Source organism: Bos indicus, chromosome 5 (genome assembly GCF_029378745.1).
Source record: "Bos indicus isolate NIAB-ARS_2022 breed Sahiwal x Tharparkar chromosome 5, NIAB-ARS_B.indTharparkar_mat_pri_1.0, whole genome shotgun sequence".
In the NCBI taxonomy this organism is placed as follows: Eukaryota; Metazoa; Chordata; class Mammalia; order Artiodactyla; family Bovidae; genus Bos; species Bos indicus.
In genome coordinates this window covers 106,641,700-106,664,040 of record NC_091764.1, presented here as the reverse complement: position 1 = coordinate 106,664,040, position 22,341 = coordinate 106,641,700, and the positions used below count along the sequence as shown (strand labels likewise).

Sequence of the window (22,341 nt, the reverse complement as noted above, 5' to 3'; positions counted from 1 at the left end):
TCCCACGCCAAGATGAGGTGGTCCACGCAGCCGGGCTGCTGCTGTGAGAAGTGTGCTCACCCCTCCTGTACGCCTAGGCTCTGCACACGCTGGCACAGCCACCATGCGGCGAGAAAGCAACGTCGTCTCAGCACATGGAGTTAAGCCTGTGATGCCTTCACCTTATACCAGCTTGTCTTGAGCTTACTTCTCACCAGTTTTTTTATAAAGAGAAGCTGAGCTGGCTTGTGACAAAATGATGGGGACTAATTTTGCCAATGTACGTGGGAAATGCTAATACCTACACTTTCGAAACAGTGTCATTACATAGAGGGGTGTGAGCTGGTGTTTATGTGACTCTTGTTCTTTGATAGACTTTTTTTTTTTTTAAATAAACTGCACTGTCCGAGAGAAATGCTCCCCCAGATACAGTTCACTAGAAAGTATTCTTTCAAAGACACGTGGCTTGTTGGAGCACGGACCAAACGCTTTGACGAGTCCTGCCCTCCATGTAAAGCTTGAGGTCTGCACGTCATGACGTCTCAGTGCGGCTTCAACACTGACAGTTGTGCACCAGCCTCAAGTGTCCACCAGCACCTTCTGTCTAAGACAAGTGTCGGGCCCCTTAAAGGCAGCCAATTTGCCTAATGTAAAAAATGCTATGCTTAGTCAGCACTGCTGCTACTGCTGCTGCTAAGTCGCTTCAGTCATGTCCGACTCTGTGCGACCCCATAGACGGCAGCCCACCAGGCTCCCCCATCCCTGGGATTCTCCAGGCAAGAACACTGGAGTGGGTTGCCATTTCCTTCTCCAATGCATGAAAGTGAAAAGTGAAAGTGAAGTCGCCCAGTCGTGTCCAACTCCTAGCGACCCCATGGACTGCAGCCTACCAGGCTCCTCCATCCATGGGATTTTCCAGGCAAGAGTACTGGAGTGGGGTGCCATTGCCTTCTCCGTAGTCAGCACTAACTCTTGACTAAAAACAAATAAACAACTCTGGGGGCATAGCAGTCATTGGAGACTTGGCTGCACCAATGTCTTAGTGGACAATTTAACCCCCTTCAGTATGTCTGGGCCTTGGCTCCTCCAGGGGAATCTCCTGTGTTTCACCAGCCCCCTACCTGCTACCACAGCCAGCGCTCACTGATATAAGGACTCCACTCTCAGGAACCAGGAAAGAACACCTGACCTGGATGACAGAGCTGTGTGGCAGCGCAAAGCACTTTTGTTAAGAAAGCCGCCCTCCCTCCAGGTCCTATTTGCCTCTGACCAGTAAACAGCTGAGGCTGGCAACTGGAGAAGGCAGTGTGAGTGCAAGAGGTTTGTCAAGGGGTCCTTAAAAGCATGCCCTTGGATTTCATCACAGATGAATGTTCATCCCGGATTAATTTCATCACAGATGAAATCCAAGTGGGGCTGATTTCCAGACTAGCTGGCTGGAAATGAGAGATCCAGAAATCAGAAAGTGGCTGAAGGCAATGTCCACTGAAGAGTGGTTTTCTAGGCAAGACACCAAGAGATGGGTCATTTGGCTGAACTCTGGCCTTAAAACTAGAACCGGCCACGTAGGACTTTGTCACGTAACTGCTCTGGTTGATCCTGAAATCACCTGATGGCTCCTACCTATTTCAAGAGACTGAAAGGATGAGGAGCAACACAATGGCTTAGAGGCGTTTTGTGTTCCTTAGGTGAGAAGCATTATATGAACTCAAGAGATACGAAACTCTCCATATATATCAGTATCTATAAGCATATGAACACACCTTTATAAAAGGCAAATCCAAAAGTTTTAAATGTTGAATTTTTGTAGAGGCATCTTTATGTATTACAAAAGGGGTTTACTTTGCCGTTTGCAAATATTAATATATCAACTAATCCTGATCTGCAGAACTGTAGATTTCACCATATCAACACACTAAGAACACACAACTATTAGGGGAAAAAAACATACCTGCAAAGTCTATCTTGTAGCTGAATTTGGAAGTGGTAAAAGAAATGGAGCCACAAGGGTTTGCTTTGAAGCTTTTTTCGATATCTTCACTGCTAACTGAACACTGAATGTTGGTATCCGGCTTTAAGACAAACCAGAAAGTTCATTTACCAGCTGTTCACAGAAATGGCTTGGCCACAGAGGCAGGTACTGGGGGAGACAGAGAATGGAGGGACAGAGGAAACTTGCTGACCTGTCCTAGTCACCAACACATGGGGAGAATTGGCTAAGACAACATGTGGGCAAAGGCTTAAGGATTTTCAGCACACACACAAAAAAAACTTTAACGACTGGTTATAAGGCCTTTTTCCAAAGTATTGCAATATTTTCAGATTATTGCCAAAATGACACATCTTAAGTGGCTCAAATCAAATCTTTTAAGTAGCCTCGTAAGTGAAAAAAGAAAAAAGACCACAAACTTTTGAGTGTGGGCTCACATCTCAGCTTAACTGTTAATTAACTGTGTGACTTGGGACCAGTTACATTAACTTTCCTGAGTTTCCCAGTCTTTGGCTGTAAGAGAGTGTTAGCATCTGCTTTCAGGCTGCTATGAGGCTGGAGGAGAACACATATCTACACCCTCTGACTTGACACTGGGAGCACAGGGGCGCTTCATGCAGGCTGGGTCTCTTCCCTGACCATTTGTCCACCAAACCAGGCCTGGCCTTGCGCACACATGCCCAGCCCACACACCCCGCAGACACTCTCATCCCGCAGACACGCTCACCCTCTGGACACACAGAAAACATACACCGTACCTTCTAAGAAAACACTGAAAATCTGGGGAAGGGGAGAGGAGCCAGAAGAGTTTGACTTTTCTTTTAGTTCCGCTCTCTGACTTCCCTAAGGTTTGGTTTCTGGCGGGTGCAGCTTCTACTGATTTTTCACGCGAGCATGACGACGCTCCGCGTTTAACCCCCGCCCCACCCAGAGGGGCGCTACCTGAAACATGTGCCACTTGCCGCACTCCGCCAAGTAAAACCAGCCCCACTGTGTGTCTGACGTGTCCATCTCATCCACCTCGCTGTCTGTCGTCTTGGATAAGAATTCTTCTGCTTTGTGAAACATCTCCTGAAGTGCCGGAGAGAGGAAGAGATCGTTTTCTTAGCAACCAGTGCGCCGTTTACACATTACTTTTTTTTTTAATTTTTACTTATTTAATATATTTACTTGGCTGCAGGTCCAGGGGGCGCTAGTGGTAAATAATCCACCTGCCAATGCAGGAGACTTAAGAAACGCAAGCTTGATCCCTGGGTGGGGAAGACTCCCTAGAGGAGGAAATGGCAATCCACTCCAGTATTCTTGCCTGGAGAACCCCATGGACAGAGGAGCCTAGCAGGCCACGGTCCATAGGGTCACCAAGGGTCAGACATGACTGAAGTGACTTAGCATCCACACCGCATCTTGGTTGTGGCAATGTGGGATCCCGTTCCCTAACCAAGGATTGAACATCGGCCCCCTGCATTGGGAACACTGAGTCTTAGCCACTGGACACCATGAAGTTTCTACACATCATTTTTCTTCTCACAAAGATCTGTAATGTCAACTCTGATGCTGACAAACAGCATAGTGTCTTGCATATTGGCTCTGAAGATAAACATGTAAAATGATGAATATCACATTTGCACATCAGACATGGAACATAAAGTTCCAGTTTTTAGCAGCAACTGCTGGACAAACAGTTTGGAGGTTTTGGATTAACTGCTTATAAGAGAAGTTCCCAGAGTGGGCTGTTTAGGAAAAAAAAGAGGAAAGCTTCAGTGTGCATGCTCAGTCTCTAAGTCACGTCTGACTGTTTTGCGACCCTAGGACTGGAGCCCGCCAGGCTCCTCTGTTAGCTTTCCCAGGCAAGAACACTGGAGCGGGTTGCTGTTTCCTTCTCCAGGGAATCTTCCCAAGGGGTCAAACCCAAATCTCTCATGTCCTCCACTGGCAGGCAGGTTCCTTACCACTGTACCACCTGGGAAGCCTCGATTCAGTCTGCGATTATGAAGTAAACCACAAATTTTAGTTTTACGCTTAAACTGTCCAGTCTGTTTAAAAAATCTTGGTGTTTAATTAAAAAAAAATATTGACGATCATTGCTTAACAAATATGACAATCAATCAGACACTTGGGTGGATGCATCGATGTCCCTGCCACCACTTAAGCAAGCTGTATCAGCACCAAGAAGCACTCCAGCTTCTCAGTTTAGCGCCGAGAAATGTGGCTTATCCTCTGTTCATGTATTTGGCTGAAGGATCCACGCTACCACTACTAGTTAAAACCAAATACTGACACATTTGATTTTTGTTTTAAACGTTCGTATTTCGGGAACTCCCTGGTGGTCCAGCGGCTGAGACTGAAGAGTTTTCACTGCCAGGGCCCGATTCAATCCCTGGCTAGGGAACTAAGATCCTGCAAGCTGTGTGGCGTATCTTTAAAAAAAGCAATTAATTTTCATATTTCATTTAGTGGCATGGAAAGATGTTTGTAAAATATAGTATTGAGAGTACAAAGAAGGCTATAATAAATGGAAACAGTATGATCCAATTTTAATAAAAATATACATCTATCTTTACACACATAAATGTGTATATGTCTATATATGCACACGTGTATATGCATACACACAGAAAAGTCCAAATGGATATACGTTTAACACGGCTTTTTCTCTGAATGTTAGGATAATAATAGTAATAATAGTAACCCTTATATAACTCTTCAGTTCAGTTCACTTCAGTTCAGTCGCTCAGTCATGTCCGACTCTTTGCGACCCCATGGACTGCAGCATGCCAGGCCTCCCTCTCTAACACCAACTCCCAGAGTCCACCCAAACTCGTGTCCATCGAGTCAATGATGCCATCCAACCATCTCATCCTCTGTCGTCCCCTTCTCCTCCTGCCCCCAATCCCTCCCAGCATCAGTCTTTCCAAATGAGTCAGCTCTTCGCACCCGGTGGCCAGTGCTGGAGTTTCAGCTTCAGCATCAGTCCTTCCAGTGAACACCCAGGACTGATCTATAGGATGGGCTCTTCCTAGGTGCCAGATGCTGTCCCCAGTACTGCACGAGCAACACTCACAACAGCCCTGTAACATAGGTACTATTACTACCCCACATTTATAAATGAGAAGGTCACAACAGGGAAGCCAGGGTTCAAACCCAGGCAGTGCAGACCCAGGGTCTGTGCACTTCCACACGATGGAACACTGCCTTATATTTCCTTATCAATGACTTTATAATCTTGTCTATATCATGTACATGTTATTATTTTTGAAAGTTTTAAACACTTTTGGGTGGAGAATGTGATGAAGAGGAGGTCACCAGAAAAGAGGGAAAGAGGTGAGTCATGAAGATTCAACTTTACCTAGAATGTAGCTTTCTGTCCTCATTCTCTAAGGGTTTTTAAATTACTAAATTTGCACAGCTAATATATGAAAATATTCTCCTTGCAAAAAAGCAGAACATTCAAGATAAAGCTAAAGACTTCTTTGACCATCACTTCCCTTCCTGGTGGCTCTCACCTGCTTTCTCCACGGTTAATCAATACTATTCACTTAACTGTGTATCATTCAGACTTTGCTGTGTGTGTGTGTATGTGTGTGTGTGTGTATGTGTGTGTGTTTCATCATACACACACACACACAGTTAAACGGTTACTGGTGATTTGTCAAAACTTTAATTTCCTGTATCTCTGATTTTTTTTTTTTTTTTTTGGCAAAGAATATGTAGTACTTGGGTAATTTGGAAAAAATTTCATTCTTTAAAGTATCCAGAAGTGGTTTCACCTGGGCTAAGCTTCTATGCCCTTGTTGAGAAACCTTCTATGCCCGGTTTCCTTCTCACAGACCTGAGATGAGAAGATCCTTCTTCCCTGGCTGCTGGGAGACATGACGCCCAGTCCTGCAGAGTACCAAGCACAGTACCTGAGCACAGGGGATGGGGCTTGTTATTTTTTCATTCCTGTTTGGAAACTCTCTCCAAGGAATGCTTTGTAATTATGTTCAGGAATTTCCCTTCATGTTTTAAAGTGGATTGGCTGCTAAGAAATTAAAACCAGAACACCCTCAGAGCAAGAGCTGTAGATTTAGGCTCTGCTGTGTGGCTCAGTAGGTAAAGAATCCGCCTGCCAACGCAGGAGACACGGCCTTGAACCCTGGGTCAGGAAGATCCCCTGGAAGAGGAAACAGCAACCCACTCCAGTGTTCTTGCCCAGAAAATCCCATGGACAGAGGTGCCTGGCAGGCTGCAGTCCGTGAGGTCGCAGAGTCAGATGTGATTTAGCAGCTGAACACACAGCACCTGCATTCCACCTTATATATTTTACCAGGAATAAAGGCAGTGATTTAAATTTTAAGATCAGCTGTGTAAGTTATTCACAGCGCCTACTCTTCCTTATGATTTACTGTTCACCTAATTTGCCCATTTACACAGAAAGCAACAGTGACCTAAATTTAGTTTTTCTTCCGAAAATAACTTAAAAAATTGGGAAGGATGAATTTCAAGGAAATAGTTCGGATAAATATTTGGCTTATGAGTTCCATCGAGGAGAAAAGGGATGGGAAGTAGAAAAGCCCCCCAGACACAGCATACAAGCAACCGGTGTGCTGTGGTGCGTCACACTAACCCAGGACCACGCCGTGAGCCAGGTCACAAGGCGGGCGTGTTCACCACAGTCCTTTCCAGGAGGCCCGTCAAAGGCAGCTGTGTGTGTGTCAGCAGGTCAGAGGGGCGCCCAGGACAGACTTGTCTTATCATCCCTGTACAGAGAGGGCCATACCACAGGCTGGTACCACTGCCCTAAGGAGCTTCAGATTTTATAAAATTCCTCGTCAACTTACACTAATGTTTTCCTCCACAATCCAAGGCACAAGAGAAGTCATTATTCTCCAGTTAGTGTTGGGGGGGGGGGGGGGGAGAAACGAAATAGAGGAAAGATAATTACATTGTCTAGAATCACACAGCTGGCAGTTCAAAGAAGATTCTAGAAATACCCGACGCTTCCCTAAGATGCCAGCCCCCTGTCTCTTCTCTCCTCTGGGGCTAAAGGTGAATGTGACTGCTTTGCTTCACAGATGTTATGACTTTCTTTCTATAGACTCAGTTCACAAGACTAACTTGTATGGTTTTCAACAAGTTCACCCTCCAAAGGAATGACTAGTGTATATAATTAGGCTCAAAGAGGTAAGTCAAGCTTCAGTGAATACCTTTAAAATACTGTAACCACGGAAGTAATGTATCGAGGTTATGATACATTTATAGGCAACAAAAGGAGTGTGTACAAGCTGTCCACCAGAGAGGAGGCAGTCAATAAATGTCAGTGAGATGGGTTCGATCAGCCAGGATGCCATACTCTGCTTGATCTTCTGGTTAACTGGCAGACAATGATACTTCCTGCACATCAGGCTGAGGAGAAAAAAAAAAAGTTAATGTAAAGTGGAAAAAAACGTTTTGTAAATTTTCAAGTGCAATGCGTATGCTGGAGGAGCCCGTCTACAATGCTAGCTTTTCCAAAGGGAATATTTATGGGGCCTGGGAGCAATCAGTTTGGATCATCAAATTGAAAGGCCAGGTGGAAGATAAGTTTAAAGTCAAAATCCTGGCCTGTGAGAGAAAAATGACATTCCAGATGGCTAAAACCCTCTGATGAGTTTATTAAAGTAAGTATCACTTGTTTGGTTAGTATAAACATAACACCTTGAGGAAATAATATTTGGTAATGAAAACCTCCTTGTTTCTTATACGTGTCAAAGCATGAACTGTTAGTCGATCAGTTGCATCCAACTCTTTGCCATCCCATGGGCTGCAGCCTCCTCTGTCCATGGGATTATCCAAGTAAGAATACTAGAGTGGGTTGCCATTTCCTGCTCCAAGGAATCTTTCCAACTCAAGGATCAAACCTGGGTCTCCTGCACTGCAGGCAGATTCTTCAGCATCTGAGCCACCAGGAAAGCCCCCCTTATTATAGGAAGAAGGTCCAAAACTAGGCATCAAAAGCTTAGAAACAGGGTGGAACTTTTGGAATGACAAAACTGCATTTTAACTGGTGGACATTATTTTAAAGAACAACAACATTTAGTCTCTGGAAACTATCCTAAGAGCATAAAGCAAAAGAAGTATTTGCTCAAGAAAATCTACGAAGTCTCAGAGCAGGCAAGGGAGGGTCTGGCCTTTGAGCTGAGGTCTGCTCCATCAGCCCTGCTCCCCCTGCTCTGTGTTGCAGACAAGAAGACAGGGGTTTCCTCTCTGTCCAGCTGCTAGTCTGGGGCTACGACACCCTGGAAGGGGCTGCCTGCCCCCACGTGCGGAAGGTCTATTTCGGGCAGACAACACCAAGGACTCGTCTCCTTTCCTCTACCCAGTCCCCACTCATTTGGTGGAAGCTCCCGTCCAGACCCAACATGCTGTGAATACGGGGCCCTGACTGCTTCCACCTAGTCTGCTCCCAGGGTAAAGTTTTCATGGCAGGAGGAGTAAGTCAAGACGACCGAGGGCTGTCATCTCCCCTCTCGCCCAGTGCCCACTCAGAGGAAGGTGGCACTCTGGGAAGAACAGGCTCCCATCTCCAGTTCCAGGCACAGTGACACTGGGGTTCTATTTACCGGAGCAAAGGTACACCCCTGCTTTGGGTGCAGAGATCCATGTATCTGCCTGAGGGGGCTGGCTCTACATGAACAAAGAGTAGAGAACCTCATGCCTAAGAACATTATTGGAAAAAAAAAAAAGCAATCTTTTCATGAAATTAAGGAGAAGCTCTGATATAAGCAGAATGGCAGACTAGTCAAAAAGTTAACATAGAGAACCAGGGAAAGCCAACAAGAGCCCACATGGAATCAACAGTGGCAGTGGGAAGGCTGTGCACAAGCTCTAGGCTGTACCAACCCAGGAGTGGTCAGAGCAGGTCCTGGGGCCGATGTGACATCTCCAAGGCTGCACACCAATCCATCAGCATGGGGGGAATCTCACTGGCACAGGGGCTTAAACATTTCTTCTAACAAAACACCGAGTAAACCGCCCTTTTCCACCGAGTCTTTTATTAAAAAATCAGTTGTCCATGTTTGTGGGCCTACTTCTAGACCTTCTATTCTAATAAACATTTTTTCTATTTTGAATACACGGTTTTGAGTGGAGTTTCATGTCATGTTGCTTGCTCAGTCGTGTCCAACTCTCTGAACTGTAGCCCGCCAGGCTCCTTTATCTATGGGATTTTCCAGGCAAGAATACTGGAGTGGGTTGAAATTTCCTCCTCCAGGGGATCTTCCCGATCCAGGGATTGAACCCACGTCTCTGGCATCTCCTACATTAGCAGGTGGATTCTTTACCACTAGTGCCACTTAGGAAGTCCAGTTTCATACTCAATCTTTTAATCAGGTAGCATTCAGTTCAGTTCAGTTGCTCAGTTGTGTCCAATTCTTTGCGACCCCATGAACTGCAACATGCCAGGCCTCCCCGTCCATCAACTCCTGGAGTCCACCCAAACCCATGTCCATTGTGTCGGTGATGCCATCCAACCATCTCATCCCCTGTCGTCCCCTTCTCCTCCTGCCCTTAATCGTTCCCAGCATCAGGGTCTTTTCAAATGAGTCAACTCTTTGCATGAGGTGGCCAAAATATTGGAGTTTCAGCTTCAGCATCAGTCCTTCCAATGAACACTCAGGACTGATCTCCTTTAGGATGGACTGGTTGGATCTCCTTGCAGTCCAAGGGACTCTCAAGAGTCTTCTCCAACACCACAGTTCAAAAGCATCAATTCATCAGTGCTCAGCTTTCTTCACAGTCCAACTCTCACACCCATACATGACCACTGGAAAAACCATTGCCTTGACTAGATGGACCTTTGTTGGCAAAGTAATCTCTCTGCTTTTGAATATGCTGTCTAGGTTGGTCATAACTTTCCTTCCAAGGAGTAAGTGTCTTTTAATTTCATGGCTGCAATCACGATCTGCAGTGATTTTGGAGCCGCCAAAAAATAAAGTCTGACACTGTTTCCACTGTTTCCCCATCTATTTCCCATGAAGTGATGGGACCAGATGCCATGATCTTAGTTTTCTGAATATTGAGCTTTACACTTTTTCACTTTCCTCTTTCACTTTCATCAAGAGGCTCTTACAGTTCTTCTTCACTTTCTGCCACAAGGGTGGTGTCATCTGCATATCTGAGGTTATTGATATTTCTCCCGGCAATCTTGATTCCAGCTTGTGCTTCTTCCAGCCCAGCGTTTCTCATGATGTACTCTGCACAGAAGTTAAACAAGCAGGGTGACAATATACAGCCTTGACGTACTCCTTTTCCTATTTGGAACCAGTCTGTTGTTCTATGTCCAGTTCTAATTGTTGCTTCCTGACCTGTATACAGGTTTCTCAAGAGGAGGTCAGGTGGTCTGGTTAGCACTCCAATTTGTTCTTCTTTCTCAGAACTGCTTTGGCAAGTCTAGGTCCATTCACGTTCGACTGGGATTGAATAGTGAATGAGCTACCTGGAACTGGCATCTCAACAATATTTAGTATTCCAACCCATGAATGAGGTATGTCTCTTGACTTATTTACATCTTCTTTAACTGTTTTCAATAATGTTTTATAGTTTTCGATGTACAGATCCCACACATCATGTACAGATCCCACACATCATTTCTGCAAGATTCATACCTATTTTTGATACTACTGTAAATGGAACTGCATTTGAAATTTCAATTTCTGATTGAATGTTGCTAGTATGTAGATATATGTTGATTTGGGGATCTGGTTTCTGTATTTGGCAACCTTAGTAAACTCACTTATTAATTCTAGAAAACTTCTGGACATTTCATCACATTTCTATATAGGCATCATACAGACAGAAGCTTTCCTTCTTTCTTCTAGCATACAGATGTCTGTTTTTTCTTTTCTGTGCTTTTTCTTGTCTTACTGCACTGGTTATAATTTCCAGGATAAAGGTACATAAACAACAAGCATCACTGCCTCATTCCTGATCTTAGTGGGGAAGCATTCAGTCTTTGACTACCAAGTTTAATATTAGATACAGGTATTTCATAGATGTCCCATGTGTCAGGGGTCCCCAAGGTCAACCTGAGGCTCATGAGAGAAGAATTCACAGGACTCAGAGTTGGTCGATTATGGCTATAGTTTATTACAGTAAAAGTATACAGAGTGAAATAAACACCACAAGGAAATTGGATGGGGTGAAGTCCAGAGGAACCATGTTCAAGCTTTCAAGTGTCCCTTCCCACTGGAGTCACACAGGACACTTAATTCTCCCAGAAACTCTGTGGGCAACAGAGTGCTGCCCACCAAGGACATTCACCTGAGCCTAGGTGTCCAGGGGTTCTACTGGGTATTGGTCATGCAAGCATATAGCACCTGTGTGGGTGACCCACCTCAGCTGCCAAAGTTCCAGACCTCCAGAAGGTTAGAACTCACCATGAATCACATTGCTAGTATAAACTATCTGGACACTGATGGAGCATGGCTGAAGATCGCGACCATGCAATTACACTCATTAGATAACCAATTCCAAGAGTTCAGTTCTTTGGAGTTCAGCAAAGGACAGTCATGAAAACAGGTATTGGTCATTGCACATTCTTGAGAATGTGCAGAGTTTGAGCAGCCCAGGCCTGTTCAGTTAACCTTTTCTGTACACCCCTTCTCAGGCTGAGCATGTTTTCTTCTGGTCCTAGGCAGCTCAGAACTTGTATCAGGAATAGATACTGGATTTTGTCAAATGCGTTTTCTGCATGCATTGAAATAATCATATGGTTTTTCATTTTAGTGTATTTGCAGATGAGTTATACTGAGTGCTGGGCTTCCCTGATGGCTCAGATGGTAAAGAATCTGCCTGCAATGCAGGAGACCTGGGTCTGATCCCGGGTCAGGAAGATCCCCTGAAGAGAACGGCTACCCACTCCAATATTCTGCCTGAAGAATCCCAGGCACAGAGTCCATGGGGTCACAAAGAGTCAGACATGACTGAGTGATTAGCACATACTGATTGCTATTCAAATATTAAACAAACCTTGAATTTGGGGGATAAACACCATTTGGTAATGATGCATTAACCTTATATATTATTAGGTCTGGTTTGTTAAAATTTCCTTTAGAATGTTTGTGTCTACATTCATTAGGGATGTTGATCTGTAGTTGTCTTATAGCGTCTTTGACTGGTTTTGGTATTGGCATGGTGACAGTTTCATAGAATGAGTGGTGAAGTATTACCTTAACTTCAATTTTCTGAAGTCTGTGCAAAATTGTTATTATTTCTTCCTTAAATGTTTATAAAAATCACTGGCAAGCAACTGCACTTGCAGTTTTCTTTGTGGGTAAGTTTTTTCTACAAATTTAAATTTTTTAGTAAATACTGGGCTATTTGTGTGATTTATTTCTTGAGGGTGCTTTGGTAATTTGTGTCTTAGAGAGAACATGTCAATTTTATCTCAGTCATCACACTAACTGACATTCAGTTGTTCATAACAATCCCCTTACTATCCTTTCACATTTGTAGAATATGTAGTGATACTCTCTCTCTCATTCTCAATATTGGTAATTTGTATTCCCTTTTTCTATTTTTCCTTCTGGTTTCATTTTCTCTGTTGTTTCATTTTCGTGATTTTCACTCTAAACTTTATCTCTTTGTTCCTGCTTTAGTTTAATTTGCTCTTCTTTTTCTCATTTCTTAAGGAGGAAGCTGTGGTCACTGATTTGTGACTTTTTTTATATATAAGCAGCTATAACTATAAATTTCCCTCTGAGTACTGCTTAGCAGCATACCACAAATTTGATAGGTTTTCATGTTCTATTTTCCCTTATTTCTTTAATCAATGAGTTTTGTAAGGTTACTATTTACTTACCAATACTTGAGGATTTTTACAGATCTTTTGTTTACTGAATTCTAATTTAATTCCATTTCACTCAGACAGCATACCTATGACCCCAATTCTTTTAAATGTATTTAGACTCCGTTCATGGCCCAGATATATGATCTATATTGCTAAATATTCTCTGTGTAGTTAAAAAAGAAACGTGTATTCAGCAGTTGTTGGATGTAATTAATGGTCTATAAATATTGATCAGCTGAAGCTGATGTTGATAATGTTGTTCAAGTCTTCTATACCCTTGCTCATTCCTAACTACTTATTCCATCAATTATTGAGACAGGAGTATTAAAATCTCCAACTAAAATGGGATTTGTCTATTTCTCCTTAACAGTTTTACTAGTTTTGTTTCATGTATCTTGATACTCTGTTATTGGGTGTATAAATGTTTAAAGTTGTTTCTGATGAACTGACTTCTTTATCATTAGGATATGGCATTCTTTATAACTAATAATACCATTATCACTGAAACCTACTATAATATTAATACCACTCTTTCTCTCAACTAGAGTTAGCACTGTGTATCTCTTTCCATTTAGTTTTATCCTACTTGTGTCTTCATTTTCCATGTGTGTTTCCTGTAGACAATTTACAGCTGGGTTTTGCTTTTTAATCCAATCTGACAATCTGCCTTCCAACTGGGATGTTTGGAGTATTACTTGCTATTATTGATTGGTTAGGTTTATCATCTTGCTATTTGCTTTTTACTTGTCCCCTGTTCTTTGTCCCCTTTTCATCTTTTTTTTTCAATCTTCTTTTCGGTTGAGTGCTTTGGGGATTCCGCCTCATCTCCTGTGGAGGCTTACTAACTATAACTGTGTGTCTACACACACTGTGCTTGTTGGTTCCTTTCCAGGCACGCTAACACCTACTCTAACTCGGGTTTGCCAGCTTCTGGCCCAGTATCTCCTACCACTGTCACAGACGGACACACGCACGCACACAGGCACTTGCCAGGACCTCCAATGAGCTGTCCTCAGTCCTGCACACTTTTATCAGACCTTATCTTATTTAACCTCTCAGTAACATTTTACCCATTAATCTAAATTACTTTTTTCTCAGTTTTCATTGAATCACACTCTCCAAATCATCTTAGATTTCTGGCCATGATCCTCAACCGTTTGCATCTTTACATCTATTCATGCTATCACTTCACAGGTTCCTGGTGCTCAGTCCTAGTCCCTTTTTGTCTTCCTTAGCATCTTTAAAACATGGTCCTTAAGAATTAGGAAGTAGTTCAAAGGCATTTTCAGAGAAAAAAAGGTAAAGGAAGAAATTTGTTCACATGCAGTTTGCAAAGTTGAAATATAAGCTTAATAATGATTTTCACAAAAATCCGTTATTTTCTTACCATAACGCCTATGTTCGGTCTGTGTTAATCAGCTCATATAAGCTGGTGTTCAGCAAATATAATGGTGTAAAAACAAATAAACTTCCACACAATTTTCAAACAGAGCCCAAATCAATCTCCTTTGTTGATAAGGATACAGAGGAACCCAGGCTAAATAGGCATTACCCAGCTAAAATGGGCAAAAGTCTTGATATTGCTGAGAATCTGTCAATTCAAATTTAATGCCCAATTTAACTGCTGTGACCAAAAAAAAACAAGCTCTTGACAAAATTTCTTTATTAAATTACTCTGTTGGAAGTCACATCTTATCAATGGCACATGATACAGCAGAGCGATTGTTATCACTTGAGTGTTTCAACATGTATTTAGTTTTAAAATTGAACAGACTACAAGAGAGAAAATACAAATCCATTCTTGTAGCACATGTAGTATGTAACAGGGTAGGAGAACTCAACAGCCTTCTGTTCTGTTTACTGATGGGAACTCATGGTACAAGGGAAGTTGGCTTTCATTCAGGCAATGATACTTTTGTGGTCTGTGACGTGGGCTGGAAAAGGTGCAATCCATTCACAACTAAAAGAGCTCAAGCTATACAAACAGCAAGGAAATGTGCTGCTGGGTTCCTAAATGATGCTTAAACATCTGGGACACTCAGAAGGCAGCGATGCGCCTCCCGAGTGTAACTGGGTGTGGAAGGAAACAGTGAAAACCAAGTACCAGCAAATCCTGCCACCTCAGAGCACGTGCTTTCAGACGCTGAAGGAAGAAATGGCAGTGTCTGTAAGATTCCTCTTCCCACCTGATTTACCGGCTGCCAAGGATAAAAGTGCTGACACGAGTTGCTGAAGGGAGGGATGAAATTAAAAACACTTCTTCGTGATACGGATTAAGCCTATGGTCAAGCTTGATTTCCAGAGGCCTACGGAAGTGATGCTGAAACACAGTCAGCATCGTAAATAACGGCAACCTACTAGTCCAAGGCCAAAACATCGCTAAACCCTTTTTTACCCCAAGTTTTAATGCTGAGAATACAATACCAGATTTCACAAAGTCACCAAACTATGCTGGAAATGGCTCAATTGCTAGGCTCTGATTTCTTCCAAGAATCTGATGGTTTTCCTGACTCACTGGAGAGGAAGACTGACCTTAGTATTGTGAATATATAAAGAACACAACCAGTGTTACAAGAGAACAGGAACAGATACTTTCCAGAAACTGAAGCAGTCCAAGAATCCACTTGCTCCCATCTTCCAAACATCCTGGCTGGTTGAATCCTACAGTTATCTGATATTATAAGTGTGTCAATTTGGTGACTGTGTTGACCTGGGTTGACCCACCCTGCTCTCCTCAACCCTGGACCACACACTACAGCTCCCTAAGTGCCTCCCCACAGTCCTTCAGATGTCCATCTGTGCAAGTTCTAGTCACTGCCAGAACAAACCACCACCAATTTAGTGACTTATAAGAACACACTTTCTCATCTCACAGGTCTGTTGCGGTCTGATGTGGGACTCACAGGCTAAAATTAAGATGGGCTTGGTTCCCACCTGGAGGCTGCTGGGGGGCTCAATTTCCTCGGCTTTTCCAGCTTCTAAAAGCCGATCGCACTGCTTGCTTTACGGCTCCCTTAAGTCCATCTCCAGTCAGCAATGATGCACATCTGTGATTCTTCCTCCAGCCTCACGCTCCCTCTGACTCACTCCTATCTCCATCTTCTGCTTTTAAGGACCCCAGTGATGACGACACTGAGTACACCTGTACAATTCAAGATACACTCCCCATTATTAGTCAGCTGACCAGCAATCTTAACTCCCTTTTGCTCCGTGACCTGACAAGAGTCACACTTTCTGGTGACCAGGATGTGGAGACCTTTGGCAGCCCATCACTCTGCCTCGCATACTCTCTAACACAGAACTCATTTTCCCCACAGCAGCCAGAATGATCTTTGTAAAACCCCTCCTCTGAGGGTAAAAGTCAAATCCTAAACAGGTGCCACAAATCCACACGTGGCCTGTTCCTAACTACCTACCGGCCGGACTCCTGGTTCCTGGCGTTCCAGCCACAGATGGCTTCTCTCTCAAGCTCCTTCCTGCCTCGGGGCCTTCGCTCGGGCATCTCTGCTGTCTGAACAGCCCTCCTCCCCTCCCATGATGACTGTACCTGGCTAACCCTTGCTCAGTCCCTCAAATCTCTGCAGAAGGAGCTCTCACTGGGTGGCCTGACCGGATGGATCTCCGAGTCCAGCACTAGCTCCTCCTGTTACATATTCCAGTGTGCTTTTTCTTTCAGAGCTTCTACTATGGTTGGAGTTGAACGCTAAGGTGCAGTTATTGGTGTAATGTCTGCCTCACTGCATAGACCGCAAACCCACAAGGGCCAGGCCTGCTGGGTTGCTCACTACCGTGAACTCTGGGCCTGAGAACTCACTGGCTTATAGTAAGTGCTAAATAAATGAGTGAGCGACCTCAGACCTTATTTCCAAAGCAAGTCTACTCTGGGAGGGGAAGCTGCACGTGCCAAAGGCCTCAACACCCTGCATGAGCACCAGGCCAGGGGGGGCTCCCTCGGTGAACCACCCCACGCCATCCCTTCAGGCCTCAACCATGAACACGCACGCCCAGCTTTGTCTCCGACTGTTCTGCCCTGACACCAGACTCACCCCTAAGCCCTGTGCAGTGCCCACCATGCCAATTCCAGGAGGGCCGCATTGTCTTTCTCCTCCTATTCGTGGGCGACATCACTAGAAAGTCCTGAATCCCCAGAGATGTCATCACAAAGATTTTCTGCAGTTCAGGAGCCCTTCCTTTAGCTCTGGTTTCCTGCAGCCCTCCCCACAGGGTCTTTTCTACTCATTCTAAATCCTACATCCCAAGTCGGAATGGGAAAAGCACTTGTTCTGGGGACAGAAAGCTCTGTGTTGAAAACTGGGCTGTCCTTATTCAGAAAATGCACCCAAGGTTGAGCCTTTGTCTCATCATTAAACAAAGGACAGTAATTTACACCCCCCCCACCTCACAGAAGTACCAGAGGACCCCGTAAACTAGTCAGTGTTGCCCCCAGCCACCAAACATCGCACACATCACACACCTCTCTAAGCTCAGCTAAACCCATTGCCAGAACAATTATAGAGAATGCCAAGACAATGCCAAAGTTCTCGGTGACCTCCCAGCAAGTCAGGTGCTGGGGCAGAGGAGGGGCTGGGGGAGCTGAAGTTTGAGTAAGAAAGACAAAAAGTGTACGACTATTCTCTCAAGACGCTGGACACAGAAAGGAGAGAAGTCTGGAAGCACCTGTCAGTTACCAAACCCCAAGTGGATGCTGATCTTGAGAACATGTCTGCATGGACACTACACTGTCTAAACTTTCCCTGCGAGGAACCCACCCTACCTCCATCCCCCCTCCAGCCCAAGGGTACGTCTATGAAAGACACTGCCTACTCCAGACACACACAGCCACAGATGTCAGCTGCCACCCCCTACAGCCCTCCACACTCATTCTCTCGCGATGTCCTCACCTAGACTTGACCCACCAGCCATGCTCTTCTTCCATGTCACTCCTCCACTGAAGCTGTACGGGTCATTCTCTCTTGCTTTTGCGGGCTTCAGCTATTTTGCTTCCTCTGTCCTTTCCATGAGACCACATCATGTGACTCGGACACCTAGCTCAAACTGTAAGTTACTTCACTAAACCTACCCAGTCCCCCAGACACCCTCTGGCAACACTGGCCCCATTCAAACTATACCTCCAGCCCTTGAGGATAGGCTCTGACGCGGTCCAGGTTTGCACTGGTCCCTTCCTAGTGTCTGGAGTAAGCAGGTGTTTATCTCGTGTTTGTTGATGGGGTGAAATCATGACTTGACAGCTCAGGGAGCTGGGTTTAGACATGCTACCTGTGAACTCTTGGACAGACAACCAGTAGCTCTGTCCATCTCCCAGTTCAGAGAAGGGGTCAGGATTAATGGCATACATTGGGCAGGCACGGCCATCAGAGTGATACCTGAAGCCTGGGAGTTCAGAAAGACGCACCGAGACAAGAACAAGGGGAAGGTGGAACGTTTCAGGACAGAAAAAGGCAGTGCAGCTAAGCCAAGATCAGGATTCAAGGACAAATCACAGGAAGGAAAAGAAATCCAAAGAAGTACAGTCCCAGAAAATTCCAAAAGAAGAGAGAGGAGGTTGTGAGAAATACTTCCAGTGGCATTAATGCTGCAGAAAGACAGAAGAGGGTCAGGTGTGCAGGTGGCCGTTGTGCATGGTGATCCGTAAGCTCCTGGTGACCTCCCAGCAAGCCAGGTGCTGGGGCAGAGGCAGGGCTGGCGGAGCTGAGGTTTGAGTAAGAATGACAGAAAGTGTAAGACTATTCTCTCAAGATGCTGGACAGAGAAAGGAGAGAAGTCTGGAAGCAGCTCAGCTGTGATGATAAAACAACAGAGGAAAAGGAGGCTTGGCAGGTGGAGTGCCGCGCTGACTTACAAACATCATCACGGCTCCCGCCAAGCGCAGGACAGAGGCAGCGAGGACATGGGTGCTAAGAGTTCCGTGGCTTCCCCACCTGCTTGATCTTGGCAAAGTCATTTCCTCCTCCCTCCGCTACGTCACTAGACTGTTCTCACCGTCCGAGCTAACAAGGGAAAAGGAATTTCACAAGAGTTTATCACTCTTTATGAACTAAGACCCTGTTACTGCAAGAGATGACTTGTTATCTTAAGAGACGTTTGTCACTTTTCACTTTCTGTCATCAGAGAGAAGCTGGAACTCCCTCCCATGTAATGTTGACACTTAATCTATTTTCAGCAAAGAGGGGTAAGACAATGGCAGAGAGAGCAAAAGGCAGGGCAAGGTCAGGGTATGCAGAGTCAGGCAGTGATGGTGCTCCTTCCAAGTCCTTTCTGCAGATCTTGCCGTTTTCCTAAACTGAGGGACACTGGCCAAGGGCTGCCTCCCCCAGTGGGTGGAGAACTGCCAGGAACCCCCACTGGAACTGAGAACATGCCGCCTGTCAACCGGGTCTGCCTCAGTCGGTGCCTGGCTGGTAAAAGACTTGAACAGAATCACCACCAACCTCATGACTGTCTTGAAAAAGGAAAATAAAACTGTGTGCTGAGATAAAGTTTATTTATAGCTCCTTGGTTTTCTTGTGTGGGGTTTCCCCCCACCCAAGGAAATGCTGCAAGTTCATGGTGATTTTCCACACTCCAAACATGTCTGGGGGACTTTCCAGGTGGAAGGGGGCGGCTGCTTCTAGTATTACCACAGCCAGAGTCAGTGCAGTTATCTCCCCAAAACACTTGCAAGTAGAATACAGTATCACACAGGAGGTGTATTTGCCAGAGGAGATATATTTGCAGATTACAGGTGGCGTATCAGAGTCATAGATACTACCAAAACAATACAGGGAGAAATTAGCAGACATCTTCAATTAAAGCAGTTCACTATGCCTTCCTCCACAAAGCAGAATTTATTATACCATTCAATGGAAAGAAATGGTAAACAGTAATTTACACTGGTGGGTAACACAGAGTCATCTGTATTTATCTTTAGGATGCTTTTTTTTTTTTCATCTTCCCAATTGTGTTTGGTTTAGAGAAACATTAAAATTAATTTTTACTCCAGGAGCACAGCTGGACAGACAATCCAGATGCTTCTTCTATTAAAAGAAACTAACAAATTGCCAGAGGAAACCCAAATGCAGGATGCTGGCTGTATTTATACAGAACAGACCTGGGTTCAGTCCCTGGGTTGGGCAGATCTCCTGGAGAAGGGAAAAGCTACCCACTCCAGTATTCTGGCCTGGAGATTTCCATGGACTATGTAGTCCATGGGGTCGCAAACAGTTGGACATGACTGAGCAACTTTCACTTCACAAACTGTCCTTATTGATAGTATTCATATGCTCAGAGGAAGAAAAACAGTATCAGTAAGAAAACACAGGACCACTAAGACATATTAGAGTGGCAAGACAAGGGTCAGAAGAAGAATGTGGGTTTGTAGGTGCAAAGTTCATCACAATTAACAAAAGTCAGTCTGCTCTACTGAAATCAAGCAAAATCGCTAGAATGATTTCAGAGAAAACCAACCATTCCTTCCAAAGAAGTGAGATAATGCCATAACAAACTAAATACAGGAGATATTCACTAGCGCCTCTATAACCCTCACAAACACACCAGTGACCCAATAGTGAAATCTGATATGTACGTTATGGAGAAAGAGAAAAAAAAAAAATGGAGCAAAGGAGTCTTCCCAGTGTTGATACAATGGCCTTTGTGAATTCAAGGGGCATTTACTGAGCACCTACTATATGCCAGGCTCTCTTCCCTAGTCTTTGGATGCCACAGGAAACAAAACAGACAAAAATCTCTGCCCCTGCGGAGCTTACAACATAATGAAGGATTTAAGACATGTGACTTTGAGCAAGACATGTACTTAGATGAGTAAAGATGTGTTATGGAGAAACCAGGAAGAAGACAGCCAATAAAAACTGAATACACACACACACACATAATAATAATATATGAAACTGACTGATGACAGCGAAAGTGAATATATAAGCAGAATACATTCTCACAATCTGCAATTATTTTTGCTAAAATCAAAACCCGGCAATTACTTTCCTCTGATGTGGCCTTATATTAGAGGATTCTATGTCTGAGCCAAAAAAAAAAAAAAGTCTTAAATGATGACCATCATTACATGAAGGTCTGGGATGGAACCACAACATGCAGCGAAAAAATCCAGACCAACAGACTAGTCTGTACTGGGGAAAAACAGATGGAAATTTACTGATAACTCTCTTCTTTACCTGGAAATATACTCCAGGAACGAGGAAGATGTAGTACTGATGACAGAAAAGGAGTTACTGCAAATATGGAAACTGGGTTACTAAAGTAGACTCAGGAATTTCTCTCAATAGACGGGGCAGCTGCACATATTTTGGCCAACAATTCGCTGATACATGATTCTGCCATTTTCCAGTTAACTCAAAGGTGTAAACAGCGTCTAACTGTGTTACCAGGCGACTTCGCCTCTAACAGGAGACTAATAGAAATACTCCTGGCAAACGGACTCCTCTCTTTTAAAGCTGCATATTAAACGAAGGTACAAAAACAAAATAAAAATATATGTAGACACAATGCGAATACCGGAGGGAGAAAGACTTGCAGCGGGAACGCTCCAGGTCACCACTTCTGTCCACCCGGGGGAGGAAAAAAAAATCTAAGAACACACGTTCGCCCCTCCACCCCTCCCACCCGTTTTCCCAGGCTGTCCATCAAAAAGGGGAAAGGCGCCCCGGCGGTTCCTCTTAGGCCCATTCAGGGGAGAGTCCGGGGGGGAAAGCCCCTTCGCTTTGGATAGGGGTGAGGTGGAGGGCTGGCAAGTACATCTGAGCCTAACGAAGACTCACAGGTTCGAGGCCCAGGAAACGCCAGCCAGACAGCAAAACGCAGTCTAAAACGACAGTGTGGAGGGATGGGGAGCAGAGTAACCACAGCGAGTCCAAATCAATCACTGGGACGGGACAGACAGCCTGCCCGGCACTGGAGACCCACCAAGCCTTCTCCACTGTTCGCAAGGTGCTGCCGGAGCCGCCGAACCCGGGGCCTCCGCGTTCTCGGAACTCAACAGCCGGCCGGCGGGGCCAGGAGGGGTGCGGGGTGTGGGGGGCGCAGTTCCCGGGAACTCCGCCCGCCCTCTCCCGTCAACCCCGCCCATCGGTCCGCCCCATCCCACCCGGCTACTCACCGGATTCGCTTCCCACATAGCGGTGGCGAAATCGAGCGGAGAGAGCCTAGGGGAAGGGGCCGGCCGCAGGGTCGGGGCACTGGATTTTTCCGAGGGTCCCCGGGAGCCAAGGGACGGAGAGGCAACCTTCTCGTAGGCCTCCTTCTCCCCTGTCACAGGCCGGCGTCTTTGGACCCCAAACCTCCCGACTTCCGGCTGCAGCCGGCCAACCAACGCCGGCCCCGCCCCGTCCCCGGAAGCCCGCCCCGCCCCTGACGCTCCCTTCCGGTCTCGGCGCGGGGTGGGCGGAGCCTGCCAGGGTCTGAGTGGTCCTGGGCTTTTTAAAGGGTTTTCAGTCCAAGCACACGCCCAGGCCTGCAGTTGAAGTGTAACGTCCACTCTGAGAGAACCTCGCTGGCTGTTCTTCCTCTTATATTTATTGATCACCGCGTAGTGACC

General features: G+C 45.2%; 1 protein-coding gene across 3 annotated transcripts in view; it reads right to left on the bottom strand.

The window, feature by feature from the left end:
* Positions 1-22,125, bottom strand: part of PARP11 (poly(ADP-ribose) polymerase family member 11) — a 33,696-nt gene extending 11,571 nt beyond the window's left edge. Inside the window, exons 1-4 of one of the 3 annotated variants that reach the window (XM_019961682.2) lie at positions 21,904-22,125; positions 7,156-7,354; positions 2,912-3,040; positions 1,931-2,051 (exon numbers count right to left, since the gene is read on the bottom strand). In XM_019961682.2, coding sequence (XP_019817241.1) covers positions 1,931-2,051; positions 2,912-3,040; positions 7,156-7,350 — 445 coding nt within the window. In that variant the 5' untranslated portion in view covers positions 7,351-7,354; positions 21,904-22,125. Of the gene's footprint in view, positions 1-1,930; positions 2,052-2,911; positions 3,045-7,155; positions 7,355-21,903 lie in introns of those variants that run through there. The other 2 variants (XM_019961683.2, XM_070790284.1) reach the window with 2 other exon arrangements.
* Between the last annotated feature and the right edge of the window lie 216 nt (positions 22,126-22,341).